At 44.9% G+C, this 15892-nt stretch overlaps 1 protein-coding gene across 1 annotated transcript in view; it reads right to left on the reverse strand.

Annotated features, from left to right (window-relative positions):
* The window catches only part of PTPRT (protein tyrosine phosphatase receptor type T), a 1804620-nt gene that overhangs the window by 134355 nt on the left and 1654373 nt on the right, over positions 1 to 15892 (reverse strand). Inside the window, exons 23-24 of the mRNA XM_069243772.1 lie at positions 14320 to 14356; positions 11815 to 11912 (exon numbers count right to left, since the gene is read on the reverse strand). Of these exons, the coding sequence (XP_069099873.1) occupies positions 11815 to 11912; positions 14320 to 14356 (135 nt within the window). The remainder of the gene's footprint in view (positions 1 to 11814; positions 11913 to 14319; positions 14357 to 15892) is intronic.

A 15892-nucleotide genomic window follows, 5' to 3' on the forward strand; every position in this document is an offset into this window, starting at 1 on the left:
ATACTTTGATGTCTTTAGTAATTGCTTTATGTTTTTCATTCCTTGGGGCTGTTTTGTTTCTGATGTGCAGACTGACCCTATTACATGAATAGTTGCACAATTACCAATATACTTCAGGGTGGGTGAACTGTTTTTTTTTCTTGGCCTCTCTCCTTCGTGCTCATGATTGCTATGGCGCTCACAGCAGGAAAAGCACCAACAGTACAAAGTCCGTTGGCGGTATTGGAGCGCTGATCACACTTACCTAATCAGAGTCATTTCCTTTGGCTCTTCCCCTTGCGATCCATAGCTTTCCCAAAACACTGATAATTAATGCTTTATTAAAACACAGAAATCCTCAACGCAGCTCTCCCAGGACAGCGGGAGAGCTGATACTGCAATATTCGCTGCACTTGGGAAAAGACACCCCATAATGCTTTGCAGGGCATTCTTTTACAAAACATTTTGCTCATACCTCAGCCTGTGGTGACCCTAGGACGATGGGACCACTTTCAAAACGTTCACCTCAATCTTCTCTTTCTGTCTAGATCATCTCAGGGTCCGCACACTAGGTTAGTGGGAGACCCAAAATTATGACCCCTTCTTCTATTCAGTGCCTTTTTAAACTATCTCATGGTTAGAACAAATGTTTTGCAATTGAGAGTAGATTGTGTTTTGATGGTCTTGTTTGTAACATGATTGCAGTAAGCCTGCTAGCACTGAAAATGTGTATGCCTACTAAGGGCTAAATATATGGTTACACTGCAAAATTTTCAGTCATTTTCTTTTCATGTGGTTATGTTTTCTGGGGGTCTAAATATTTAGTAACATGGCCATGTTTCTTACAAATGCTATTTTCAGTGTGGTGTCATTTACAGGCTATTCTGAGCATTGCAGTCTAATGCCAAACGTTTATTTCTGCTCGTTACTCCTTCATGGTTGTCTTGTTTTGGGAATTTTGTTAGCCAGTCAGCAAATCTGATGGTGGCATGGTGAAAGTTGTATTCTATTGCAATTAGCATGGCAGATTTAAATTAGGATGCTAAATTTTCATTTTTAGCTGCAGATAGAGGGAGAAGGTAAATGGAAGTGTTTTAGTTATATGCAGGGCCGCTGGAACTTTGTGGCAGGAAAAGACCAAATTATGTGGCAGTGTTGACCAAGTTATGCAGCAAGAAAAGTCCAGTTATGAATTTACAACACCAGTATCCTAACTCAAGCAAATGAGAGACCCATTGCAATGCAAATGTTTGTTCTTACTGAAATCATCATACCCTGGTCGATGTTGGAAGTTTTGTGTCTTTGTATTTCTTCAATTTTTGTGATATCATGGCCCATATTTATACTTTTTGACGCAAAACTGCGCCAACGCAGTTTTGCGTCAAAAAAATTAGCGCTGGCTAACGCCATTCTGAAGCGCCATGCGGGCGCCGTATTTATTGAATGACGTTAGCCGGCGTTAGCCGCCGGCGCTGTCTGGTGTGCGTTAAAAAAAACGACGTACACCATGCAGCGCCGGCGTAGGGGGAAAATGGCGTATGGGCGTCAAGAAATGGTGCAAGTCAGGCTGAGGCAAAAAAATCGCCACAACCCGATTTGCGCCATTTTTTTACGATGCCCATCCCCCATTGAAATGACTCCTGTCTTAGCAAAGACAGGAGTCATGCCCCCTTGCCCAATGGCCATGCCCAGGGGACTTCTGTCCCCTGGGCATGGTCATTGGGCATAGTGGCATGTAGGGGGGCACAAATCAGGCCCCCCTATGCCACAAAAAAATAAAAATAAAATACTTACCTGGACTTACCTTAATGTCCCTGGGAGGGGTCCCTCCATCCTTGGGTGTCCTCCTGGGGTGGGCAAGGGTGGCATGGGGTGTCCCTGGGGGCAGGGGAGGGCACCTCTGGGCTCATTCTGAGCCCACAGGTCCCTTAACGCCTGCCCTGACCAGGCGCTAAAATCCGGCGCGAATGCGTTTTTTTATGTCCCGCCCACTCCCGGGCGTCATTTTTGCCCGGGAGTATGAATACGACGCATATGCATCGCAGTAATTTTTTAAGACGGGAACGCCTACCTTGCACATCATTAACGCAAGGAAGGTGTTCACGCAAAAAAATTACGCTAACTCCATGAACTTTGGCGCTAGACGCGTCTAACGCCAAAGTATAAATATGGAGTTAGTTTTGCGTCGAATTTGCGTCGAAAAAAACGACGCAAATTCGGCGCAAACGGAGTATAAATATGCCCCCATATATCTCAGTATATTTGGTGATATTGTGATAGGATTACTCTACCAGAGACATTGTTGATTGCTGGGATTGGTTCCAGGTTTGGTGAATTCTGCTTTGTTCAGATCTTTCTACAGCCCAGAATGGTCAAAGATATATGTAGATAATTAAATGGCCTGATGAGGACTGAGCCTTGCTATGGGCATTTCAATGTTATGTGCAACTGTTAAATTGAGGGGCATATTTAAGAAAAGTGGTGCTGCGCTCACTGCGGCGCCACTTTCGTTGCACCCCTTAGTGTCCCCCTACCGCTACCATGTGTGTGTGTGTGTCATGTTTAAAATACGGCACATCACGGCGATGGGTAGGGGTCAATAGCATCAGAAATTATGACACTATTGCTGTACTGTTTAGGGTTAGTGTCAACATTTTGGCGCTAACTCTGAGCAGTACATAGGGTACCATTATTAATAATGGTGTACCTCCTTTTAACGCCTGCTCCGAGCAGGCCTTTAAAATGCCTGAAAAAAATGACGAAATAGGTGCCTGATTTATATTTTTTGGTGCAAAGCTGTACTAACGCAGTTTTGCACCAAAAAGTGTAGCACCGGCTTGCACCATTTCTGTTCACCAGCCAGGCACCATATTTATGGAAGGGTGCCAGCCAATGCAAAGGGTGGGCTAGTGTAAAAAAAAATGACGTTAGTCGGGTGGGGCTGGCGCTATGGAATAAGGGGGTTTTGCACTAAATAATGACGTTAGGCAGGTTAGAGTAAAAAAAATGACTCTAACCTGCCTAGAGTCATTTTCTGATGCAAAACCATCCATACCACAAGACTCCTGTATTAGAAAAGACAGGACTCATGCCCATCACCCCAAAGGACAGCACAGGGGACCAGGGTCCCCTGGGCATGGCCATTGCACCCAGTGCCATGGAGGGGGCCCATTTCAGGCCCCCTCTGGCACATTAACAAATAAAATGCAATACTTTCCTGTACTTACCTGTACTTATCTGTGAGAGGGTTCCCCATTCCCCGCAGTCCCTCTGGGGTGGGGGAGGTGTCTCCTGGGCATGGGGAGGGCACCTGTGGACTTATTCCATTGCATTCCACCATGGAAATAGGCCCACAGGTCCCCTAACGCCTGCCCTGATCCAGGCTTAAAAAAATGGGGCAAAGCAAGCTTTGCCCCATTTTTTGAACCCTCCTCCCTCCTGTGCACCATTTTTGCACGGAAGTATAAATGGCGTTAAGGCCATAAAGTCATTTTTTGCATGGGAACGTCTACCTTGCATCTCATTAAGGCAAGGTAGGTTTTCACTTCCAAAAGATGACTTTAACTCCATAAATTTGGCGCTAAGCGGGTCTAGCGGCACAGTATAAATATGGAGTTAGTTTTGCATCGACTTAGAATTTTTAAAAAAGGACGCTAATTCAGTGCAAACAGAGTATAAATATGCCCCTAAATCTCTTAGATTTCTTTGCACCATTTTTTCAGCCCCCCCCCCCAAATGGGGGAACGCCCCCTTTGCATACAATGTGCATGACACATGCATAATGTAGTGCAAATGATTACAAAGTGGCGCAGTGCACCCACTAACCAATTTGCAAATATGGCACTGGAAAAAGGCCACCTTAGCGCCACTTTAGCATCAAAACAATGACGCTAAAGTGGCGCTAAAGTGACACTAGGCCCTCTTAAATCAGGGCCTCATGCTTTTGATCACTCAAAGAAGGTTTTGTGTCTCACTTTTGTTTAGAGGTGGGCATCTAATGTGCTGGTTAGCGGGAATAACCAGCAGACACATCTTTGATATCGAAAGCTTGTCCCTCCAAGAAAAACTATCAAGGAATAGTCTGTCTCAGAGCAAAATGTTTCATTTTTATTTCCTAATGCATTTAAGACAAAGAAAGGACCAATAGCAGTTGGGCAACTGGAGTGTGTGATACAATGTTTGTGAGGTGGTTTATGTTACAAAACCTTATTACAAACTTAAAGAGACATACACTTTGGAATAGTTTACATACTGACTGGCTTAAATAAATCAACTATACCACTCACTTACTAATGCCATGCCCACCCCTCACACACTTTTCGTCTATGTTACTTCTTCTCTTTTCCTCTCATCTTTGTCTCTCATTTCTCTCTTATACAGTCTTCCTAGTGGTCTTACCTTCATAGATGTATACACAGAAAGAGACACACATATGCACACACGCAGTTAAAAGTAACTAAGTAGAGATTTATGGAAAGTGGTGCTGCACCGAGTGCAGCGCCACTTTCCCTTTGCCCCTTCGCCCCTAAGCACCCCCTACTGCTACCATGTGTGTGCCGTATTTTAATATGGCGCACCATGGCGCAGGCAATAGCATCATCTTTCATGACGTTATTGAATATTGGCGCTACTCCTGCAGAGTACATAGGGCCCCATTCTAAAGAATGGAAGGCCCGTTTTAATGCCTGCTCTTGAGCAGGCATTAAAAGTGCCGTAAAAAATGGCGTAAGGAAATCTCATTGATTTCCTTACGCCATTTTTCTGGCTCCCTTGACGAGGGAACACCCCTTGCAGAGTGGCACAATGCATGCATACACGCCTATAAATAAGGCACGCGGATTTCGGCCTTGTTGGGCCACATTAACGTCAAAAACAATGACATTAAAGTAGCGCATGGTGGCACTAGGGCACTTTGACTATGCCCCTAAATGTGCCTTCTACCACCTAAAAGAGGGCTTACTAGAATCGTTGCATTGTTCTATCACTAGATGTAACGCTTTTCAGAGATTTTGGTACAGGTGTTCGTGCCTCTTGTGAGCAATCCCCCATGCACAGACCTTGTATGTGTGATCCATTCCTCCCAAATAGACCAGTATAGATTAATGTGAGCCAACACGCGCGTGTAGGATTTTTTATAATGCTGTATGTCCTTTTTTAACAACTATTTTTCTTAGTTTCATGCATGCATGTATACCCAAAGTGTACAAGAGAGCAATGCTGTGCAAAAATCTAATTACAAATCCTGTATGTCAAATTTCTTAGAACAAGCCATCCATTCTCCTCAAACTTTACTGTTATTCTCTGGGCAGCCATGTGATTAATGCATGGAGTTTTCTGCCGCAGCACAGTAGTCCATCCTGCGTGTCCATTCAGATATAACCCAATCTCCAGTGAAAAGTCACATTTCATTTAGTGATAAAGGGGCCGATTGCCACTAGAAGGCTCATGTGTCACCTAACCCCGATTAATCCATCAACTCCCAATAGGATTAATTTTGGTTCAGGTAGTACATGTTTGCCTACTACATTTGTAAGAGTGTTACTGATGTTGTGCCAATAATATTGTATAACAGGGCTTTCCCATATAGTGTGGAAGAGCGTTCCCAGGGTTACTTTGCATATCAGGCAGTATGGGTCGAGACCACTGTTCATTTTGCTCAATCATGTGGGACTGTAGTATGTCCAGGGAAGGTATCTTAGTTGGACTAGTTGCTGTCTCATGGAGACTGTCAGCATCCTTCGGCCATTATGACCACTTCCCAATCCTCATTTTCTAGGGTGCCCACGTCTCACTCCCACCAATCTAGCAGTGACCTTATGGGATCCGCTGTACTGTTCACCAGCATATGGTAAGTAGTAGAGTTGCTTTTTTTCCCCCATTTGGGATTCTGTAATGTGATCCTCCATGGGATTGTATTGTGAGAGAACTTGCATTTGGGTGAGGGATGCTTTTATTGCATGGTGAAGCTGTAAGTATCAGTAGAGTCGTGATTTGTCCATCAAGTATGTGTCAGCTAGGTGTTGAAACATGCACATAGAGCTTTCTTCCCAGACACCCCCAGCTCAGATATTCCTATATTATCCCAGGGTTGGAAGCCTTCTAGTTCAACTGTTTGTCTTAGCCAGTTCCGTGCCCAAAGTAGTATTTCTGCTGATGGCACACAGGCTACTTAATCCATCCCAATGCTTGGTGCCAGCACATCAGTGACATTTGAGTCGCGGGTGGAAGAGTTGTGTGAGTGTGGGGCCAGTAAAGTAAATCCAGCCTCCTGTGCTGCTCAAGAGGCCACAGCTCTAGTGCTCTAACCGGTCACCCTGATCTGTAAAAAAGCCACTCACTAAATGGTACTATCTGGTTAGCCTGGTAATACAGGTGGATGTCTGCTATCCCTAGGCCTCCCTTGTACGAAGTCAGTACAAATTTCCAATTAGCAATACGCAGATGCCCTCCAGTCCATAGAAATGTTACTATTGCCAGTTGTAAAATATTGAAGATGGTAGGTGGTATATCATATGGGAAATTCCGCACTGTGTACAAGTGCCTTGGGAAGAAGGTGATCTTAAACAGAACTCCCCTGCCTACTAGGGTCAGCGGGAGGAGCGCCCACATGTCAGTATCTCTCCTTGTCCTGGCTACCATGAGCTTAATATTGAGGTTCTATGCTTATTACCTGACGAGTGTTATATGCATCCCCAGGGTTTAAAATGGGGGAGGTGACCATTGCAGGGGAGTAGTAGCCTTTATTTTATCGTGTATGTCTGTCAGAGGAATGGAAGTAGATTTTGAGTATTAACCATTAGGTGTGATGCAACATGGACAACAGCCAGGGTAAGGATGTTTCCTAGTTGCTGATATAGACTAGAAGGTTGATGGCACAGAGCAACACCTTGTCCTCCGAGCAATCCGACCAGTGGAACCCGGCAAGTTTTGTGTCTCTTCCAATCTTTTCTGCAGTGGCCCAATGACCAGGGCAAAAAAGTGGGCAACAGGGGGAGGCCCTGTATCGTATGGCGTGCAATGTTAATGGTGGGATACAGTTCTCCGTTCTCCCTGACTCTGGCCCATGGTTTACCTTAAAGCACTGAGATGTATCTGTGGAATACCAGGCCGAAGTGCATGCACCCCAGGAGATGAAACATGAACAGCCAGCGGGTAGAGTGGAAGGCCTTCTCTAAGCATACAGAGAACAGAACCCTGCATTTGGTAGTCATGCCTGAAAGTGCTACAGTGTTGTGCAGGTATAGAATATAGTGGCAGGTGGTGCATCCAGGCATAAAGTCATTTTGTTTTGGGTGTATCAGGGTCATGATCGGTTTCACAAGTTGATTCGCAAGCACCCCTGCCACAATTTTAGTCTCCATACTAAGTATGGAGATAGGCTTGTATGAGTCACATTTGTCAGGCAGCTTTTGTGGTTCCAGTATTACTCATACAGTGGCCCCAAGGAGATTGTGGGGGAGTTCCCCTGTTTTCAGGATTTCAGTATACATTTCTAGCAACGGGGGAGGCAGTCACAATGCATTCTTTTTATATATTTTAAGTGGTAAGCTATTGAGGCAGGGTGTTTCCCCAATCAGGAGGAACTGGATGGCCTCCTGGATTTCTTTAACTGTCAGTGGCTCCTCTACATCCTGTCAAATTCTTAGGCTGTATGATGAGATGCCTCTAGGGTCTGGCCCACAGTGATAACCAAATTTGGCTGCAGATTAGGGGGCCACCAGTTCCTTGCTTCACATTCAGTATAATAACTTCACTGCCTTACCCCAAAGTTTGTATAATTTATATTGTGTCACCGTATGTGTTGCTGATGCTGAGACCAGCATCTTCTGCCAGAGATCCAGGCTGATCGGGTCTGTTTTGTGCTTGCAATGGCATCTGATATCCCTTCCTGATCTCTCTCTGCTCTTTTATGGCCTGTTCTTGGTCTGTGATTTCTTTGCATTTCCCCTCCCCTTTGTTGTGTCCTGATAGAATATTATCTGCCCCATAGTACCGGTTTTAGCGATTCCCACAAAGTTACATGGGAGTCTACTGTGTTTTTGTTTACATTGAAATAGTCTACAATGTGTTGTCTGAGACAGCTGTTGAAGGAGGCGTTTTGGAGCCAGCGGGTGCTCAGGCACCAAGTTCCCATCTGCCTTTGCCCGAGTGTCTAAACAAGAGGTTTATGGGCGTGGTCTGTAAGAGCACATGGCAGTATGTGGGAGCTGACCAGGTTGATTATCTCCATTGAGGGTACAGAGAAGTAATCTAGTTTAGAATAGGATTATGTGAGTGGGAGTAAAGTTGCATTCTGTAGCTTGAGGGTGCAATAATTGCCATGCGTCCATCAAAGCCAGTTAGGTGGTTCATGACTTTAAGCTGAAAGATTTATGGGTTGCTCGTATCACGATCTGGACCTGTCAATGATTTGAAGTCGCCTCTTAGTAAGGTCTGCCTCAGTGGGAACTGCAGTAGTGTCCTTGGTTGTGTTTGCAATGTGTCAGCCGCCAGAGTAGTGGGGGTATAGACTATGACGAATATCCAGTGAGTGACCTCTATCGCTTCCTCAGTTGTGATGAATCTGCCTAGTTTGTCATAGTGGGTGTTGGTGACTTGCATGGGTAAGTTGCAAGGTGTTCATGTATCTGGTGTGGTGTGATCGAAATATAAGAACAACTAAACCATGGCGAAACCTTAAAAAAACAAAAGCCCCCCACACTTCTGAATCTGAAGCATCCACCACTCTTCCCCAACCTTGTCAACAACTGTTTGGGAGATGTGGGTGTGTGGCGCTGTCAGTATTACAATTGGATTTAGACACATGAGTTACTGGATTATTATAAAGCCAACCCAGTTGTAAATCAGCTGCAGCCGTCAATGGAAAAATAATGTTCATCAGTCTCTCCGCCCCAATCGGTCCTGCGGACCGTACAGATGATGACTAAACTTTAATGGATATAGTGGGGGACCGGATCAGCACTGCCACCCAATGCCCAGGGGGTCAGTCAGACGGGGCCCCATTCTTCTGGTGATAGTCTCTCATTGCTGTTTCACCTTCCTCTATCATGTGTACAATATTCTCTTTGGGTAAGTCGTTGACACCATCCAAGTCCTCAATTTCTTTTCTGACCTACTGCAAGGATGTTTCTGCTTTGTCAGCAAGGTTTCTCTTGGTGGGATCTCTCACTTCTCTAGAGCTTCAGATTTCACATGTGGAGCCAGTCCCAGACTGCCTTGGGAGTTTCGAGGAAGTGTGACATTCCCTTTTGGAGGACTTTGAACTTGTCTGGGAACATAAACATATAAGTCAGTTTCATCACCCGCAATTTTAGTTTAACCATAGTATAAAATTGTCTCTGTTTTTGCACGTGGAGCATGTAGTTTAGGTAGATGCTAGTTTTGGCAGACTCTAGTCACAGGATGTTGACAAGCCTGTTGTGCAATAATTATAGAGTCTCTGTCAGTGTAATCACTAGACAGGTGATCACAGGCCTCTAGGTAGCTCCCGGTGGGCGGCTAGCTGCAAGTGAGCTGTGGATCCTCTCTATAACAAAGCAGGGTGAGAGAGCATTCTCCAAAAGCTAGATTTTGAGCCAGGAGGAAAGGAAAGTCTCAGGATGGGCTCCCTCCAGCACTCCAACGAATCGCAGGTTGTTGAGGAGCAGATGGACCTCTGCGTCCTCCTCCCTGCATTCTAGTAGACCTATCTCTGCCTGCAGCCAGGCTACGTCAGCAGTCAGTGTCTGGACCATGTCCTCAGTATTGGAGATTTGGTGTTTGGCCTCTGTAACCTGTTTGGTGATTTTCTCTATGTCCTGTCACAGTAGTCCCACCTCCTGGCCCACTCCTTAGATTTGGGTTTCCATAGTAGCTCTCATTTTGTGGATCGCCTGTTGAATTTGATCCAGAATAGTCTGCACCTCCGTTACAACCCCAGAGTTTTGTGTTCCTCAGGAGGTCTCAATTGTTTTGGTGCATTTGCCCAGTTCATTTTGTTGCATTGCCACCGTGGCTTTTGTTTTTTCCCATTGAAAAGTGATAGGCCCCCTCACCTCAGTGTTGTGGTCAGGGTGGTGCAACATTGTCTGTGGGCAACAGTTGGTTGTCCTCCATCTCCTCATGTTCACCTCTGGTGGTGTGGATTGTAGCTCCCCAGGATAAAATGGTGTACTATCCGATGGAGGTGCCCTGTAGCCTTTGCCCAACTATCCAGGGTCCACTCCCAGGGAAGGGGTCATGGCTAGGCAAAGTAAGGGAGTCCCTGTGGCCCAGAAAACTCTGCAGCAATCCAGACAGACAGATTACATCAAGTCTGTGCAGGCAAATTGGATCCAGTGCTGCCAGTACCTGTTTGTCTCTTGCCTGGGACCCACTCTGCCTGGTTCCCATCACCGCGATGGGTGAGACGGGCTTCAAAAGTCTCTGGTGCCATCTCCCTCTCCTGAATCTCTTCAAAAACAGCCCTGCATGTAGTTTGGGGAACCACAAGAACAGCAATATATCTACCTCCCTGCCCTGGGGAAGAGGAAGGCAAAAAAGGATGGGGCCTTTTTGGCAGATGCTGCCTCCAGCAGGACACCATGGCCCACAAAGCCACCCGGCAGGCTCAAACTTGGGTGGGACCACCTGCAGGTCATTAAGGAAGGCTCTGGGGGAGGTTAGGGTGCCACCAGCCCAGGATTCCATGCCCCTCACCCTGGGGAGAGAGGATAACAGAAGGGAAGAGGCCAGTCCACCATGCAAAAGCCAGCTGGATTCAAGTTTAGACTCAGGTGGGATCTCCGCTAAAATGCGCTGTGTCCCACAAAGCTGGGGTGGGCCACCCAGTTCAGCCACTAGCCCACTCACATTCCCCCTGAAGGGCTTTCTGGGTGTGTCCTGGGGGGGTGGGCAGCCACTGGGATGGTGTCTTCTTTTATTGTGGCACTGCAGCTGGGTTGGCTGTATTGTGGCGAAGCAAGTCGGTTAGGTGGCTGCCATCATAAACAGCTAGCCAATGCCCCCCCCAAAGCTTTATGTCAGTAATGTAATAAGTTGTTGCATTTTTAGATTTTGCATTATTTCTGCTTCCAGTTTGTTCAAGCTTGTGTATGTATCCACACATCTCCTCTGCTCTTTTCTGGTAAAACAATTCATGTTAAATACAACATTTATAGATTATGCTATACTTATCATAGTGTAGCTAGGTATATGAATTTACTCACTTAGCATATATTGCCTCAGCTTAAGAATACATATTCTCTGTTGAGACCTGTTTTGATCACATACATTCAACATTAGTTAACATTATTGCCTGTCGATTCTTGCCTGACTAGTTATCAAGTATGTCAGGGGTGCCTAATGTATATCCATGAGGGACAGATTAATTCCTTCTTTAGAGGACACCCACTTATGTCCTGAATTGAGAATCATTGTATGTAAATGTATCTTGTGCGATTATCCTGAAAATCAGACAGGGACCTAGGCATCCGAGAACTAAGATGGACATAGTAATGTATGTTATATGTGGGATGAATTTTTCTTCATTCAAATGATCAGTGGTGATAGGATCAAAGTTGAACTTTAGTAAAGAGTTATATTGCGTTAGTTAATAATATAAACTCTGGACTTAGTAGTTATATAATAATAGGAAATTAATATATCACCGTGATTCGGGGGCTTCCACTGTTCTTGCAAAGATATCAGTATCTCTGATTACTGAGGGGATTCAGGTACTTGGCAAAATTATGTTGCTGGGTCCCACATTACCTGAGTCCACGGGTTTAGTAATCGTCTGCACACAACGCTTAGATATCATAAACATCACATTATGTTTACATTGAGAACATCAGGGGAACCAAAGGCATATCTTACCCTTCCAACTTCCACCAAGTTTGTCACCATGACGACACTGGCTGAATTCTCTTGCCAGATCATTCTCCAGAAGTCTTTGACAGTCTCTTGCATAGGACCTATACAACCAGGAAAAAGGGTCATTACTTAAGTGTAGCATGCTATGCCTGCGTCCTCAGCCTAATCAAGAACAGAGAGGAAAGATAACAAATCATTGATTCTGACCTCGCAGAAAATCTAGATAGCTTTTCTCTTCGACTTGCAATGCTTTCAGTTTCACTTGCCATTTTTGCTTCAATCTTATATAACAGACTGGCCTTACTTTTTGTGCATCTATACTGCTCAGTTCTTCCTCCCCTTCGTTTTGGGTTAAAGCAGCACCCTCTGTGATTCCCACACCTCTCCTGTGAGTTCATCTTTTTTTTTTACACATCAGCAAATATTTCGGCCCAGATTTATCAAAGTGTAGCACTGCACTTGCATCATGCCACCTAATGCAAGGGCAATGCAACAGTAAAGTGAAATTTACCAAGCCCAGCAAGGCCACCTTGCATGACCTTGCGGTGCTTAGTAAGCCTGGAGTAACGGAAGGTAGTGCAAGTCACTGCTTTGCGTTACTCAGCTCAGGGAGGCATTTCATGGTTGGAGAGTGGATATTCTTACACATCCACCCATGGATGTTGGCACATTCACAGATTTACAATGAGTTGTAGACCTAGAAATGCTTCAAAGCTTCAAAGCTCTACCCCTTCACAGAGGATGTGTTACGAGGAGAATTAGCTTTATTTCTCCTCGTACTTTCAATTTATGTGCAGCTCACAAAAAAGAGGAAAAAGCCTCAGAGGATTGTATTTGTCCGGGAAGGTGTCCCTTTCTGGACAGAAACAATCCTACCTTCAATGCAGGCACCCTTGCACCATGAAGCAAGGGTGCCTGAGTTGGTGCTAGGCAGCCAAACCTGTGCCAGCACAAGGAGAACACAGGGATGCGCCATATAATACTACATATGGTGCAATTCTGCCCTCTCCCTTACATGTAGCACAGCAAGTTGTCTTGCTGCATTCAATTGCTTGAAAGTTTGCTAAATCTGTCCCTTAGTATTTAGTTACCGTCCTGTTCGGAATTTTGTTGCTTTATAGGGGAGTGCTGTCTTATCAGGACTAGTACAAATAAAACCAAGGTTTGCCTGAGACCTTTTGATAAACCATTACAATGGAAAGTACATAACCATGTATACAACTACAGAAAAGCCATTCCTTCCTTGGAATTAAGAGAGAGCGGGCAGACATGATAGATAGTTATATCCAGTTCCCTGTGGGCAAATGGCTCCAGGTCATTTGGCATTAGGTAATTTCAAACAGTGCGATTCCTGAGATCCAAGGGAGCGAGGATATCCCCGCTGTTATGATATGAGCGCATTATTAAGAGAGTTTTTCTGGCAAAACGGAGATTCATCAATTCTGAGAGGGGTCTTTACAACTTTCTTTCTTCTGTTATTAATATTCCACATTCAGAACTCTATGAATGTGCAGTGTATGGATTTTGCACAAGATTTTCAGTACAAAAACAACCACTTTGAAGAAATTTTCACCAACATTTTTTTTTAAAAGTTTGGCCAGTCTTATAAACTTCGTAAAAGTGGTGACACTAAAAAAACCGAAATGTGAGTGGATTTAATGGTGCCTAACTTTAAAAATCACGAATTTAAAGATTGTCAATGATTAGAGATAACATGAGTGACCTCTCTGGAACCCACTCGGGCAACGGGTGAACGTAGGCCCGAGTGGAAAGTCATATTTGACACAGAAATGCATCCTGCTCCCCCACATCCCCAATCCACTAAAGACGTTGCCCACACTATTGGGTTTTTGACAGTGCAGAACTCCAATGGGGTGTGGTGTCTCACCCCGCAGAGTATCACCAAACCTGTGGAGTTTGTAAAAAGTTCTCTGGCACTTGTCCAACATTTGGGTATACCGTACTTGGTAGAATATACACAGCTACTCCCATTTCAAGAGACATCCCAGGTGCTTGTTTGACTGTACGTGTCCGTGGGCAGATTAATTTTCAAGAGTGTACCTATAGCTGATAGTTGCCTCCAACCTACTGCTCACCTGTACGAATTCCACCTGCTTCCGATGAGATTCACTCATCTGTGAGATTTTGAGGAAATGCTCTAGTTGGAGGGTCTGTGTACGTGTCCGGTGTGATTTACATGAATATTAGAGAATGGGTAAACTCTCTCTGGTGTAATGCACAAATCCCTGCCGAGCAGCACTTGTCCCCGAGCTGCACACATTTCTGAGAAGCTACGCTGACCACAGAGTGCTGTCAGGCAACTTAGAGGGATTACATAGGGGTATCTGATGTGCTGCCTCGGGCTGCGATGGCTTGCCTTCAGATCTCTTGGAACAAACACATCTGCAGGTGAAACATACTTCTGAAAGCTTGCCTGTATAGGTCTGCTTGACGATGCCTAGCTTCCTGATCATTTAAAGGCATTGACTGCAATCACACTGTACTTACCTTGAGTTGCAATGTAGTGGCGAGGGCGATTATATCCCTAGAATACAATTTAAAGGATAATGGTTAGGAGTGCAATTGTGGTGCAATTAAGTCATTAGGGCATTAATAAAAGACAATGGTAAAACAGTAAGAGTTACGTAAAGAGATAAAGATATGGCGTGGAAGGATGAAGAGTTGTGAGCTGAGAAATAGAATACCTATAGGTCTGAAGAACGAGACCGTTAGGTAACAAAACAAGATATTGATAACTTTGGCCTTTTTTTGTTTTTAAAATAGCAACTCTCAGTGCCTAGAGAAACAGCGTGTTAACACTGATTTTGTGTCTTGTTAGAAACGGGGTTTCTGGTTGACAGATGAATGCACCCTGATCAAACAGGAACTACAATCCTTGTAAGGTTAAGTCACAATACAATTCAACACCGTCTGGTAACTTGGCTCAGAGCAGTCAGGCTTAACTTAAGAGGCAATGTGTAAACTATTTGTGCAATACTTCAAATGGTAAAAGAGTGAAAACACCACACAAACGAATCCACACCTGGTTAGAAAAATGTAAATTAATTTAGTAAGTAAAACAAGACAAAAATAACAAAAATCTAACAAGTAGAACTTGATATATGAATTTGTTTTTAAAAAACTGTAAAATATCTCTTCGAACCAAGAAGCGCCACCCAGACATATCTGGTTGTGCCAGACCGGGATAAAGTCAAAAATTCAGGCCGACGGTAAGCCAGCTACAGGGACTCAGTGAGGCCTGTAGAACAAGAGTACCTTAATCCTGGTTGTGTTGATGCTGAAGATGCAGGGAGAAGGCCAAAGTGTGTTTGTTCCTGCAGTGGTGGCAATGCTTCGATCCTTCCCTTGATGAGTGGAGAAGATGCTTTAGTTTTCTCCATGCAACAGAGATGATGTGTCTGGTCCGAGATATGGTGGTTCCAAAGGTGAATTGCTGAGGTCGATTGCCGCTCAAGAGGCGATGCATCGACTCTGATCCACACAAGGGGGGGCAATGTGCTGGTTTCGATCCATGTAACAGGGGTGATGCACCTGTTCCGATTTGCGTAGCAGTGGAGATGTATTGTTTCAGCTGCAGCAAACACCTTACGCCCACTCCCAAGGATCCAGGACTGGTGTGGCACTCCTTGGCAGGGTAGACTCATAGATGGCAGACTCCAGGTGCAAATGTAGGTGGATTGGAAGTCTTTTATGTCCCCAACACTTCTATGGGGAGACCAGTAAGCTGGTCCTCGGAGTCACTTTGGGTTCTGGGTTGGAGAAATGCAGGTCCAGTCTTTTTTAGGGCAGCAGACAGTAGGCACCACATCAAATCAGCACAGCAGTTATTCTTCCTTGCACAGTATCCACTGGTTCAGAAGTGTACTGTCTTGGTTGTGTCAGAGCCTATACCCAGTTTGGCTTTTGAAGTGGGGGAGACTTCAAAGACTGGAATTTGAAATACACAGAGGTCCTGCTCTTCCTGCCCTGGCTCCAGACTCACTGCAGGGGATTATACAGCCCTTTGTGAGGGACCAGGACGCAGCCTATTCAGGCTCCACTATCCTGTCCATGATGGCCC

The sequence above is a fragment of the Pleurodeles waltl genome, chromosome 7, assembly GCF_031143425.1.
Source record: "Pleurodeles waltl isolate 20211129_DDA chromosome 7, aPleWal1.hap1.20221129, whole genome shotgun sequence".
NCBI classification, from domain to species: domain Eukaryota; kingdom Metazoa; phylum Chordata; class Amphibia; order Caudata; family Salamandridae; genus Pleurodeles; species Pleurodeles waltl.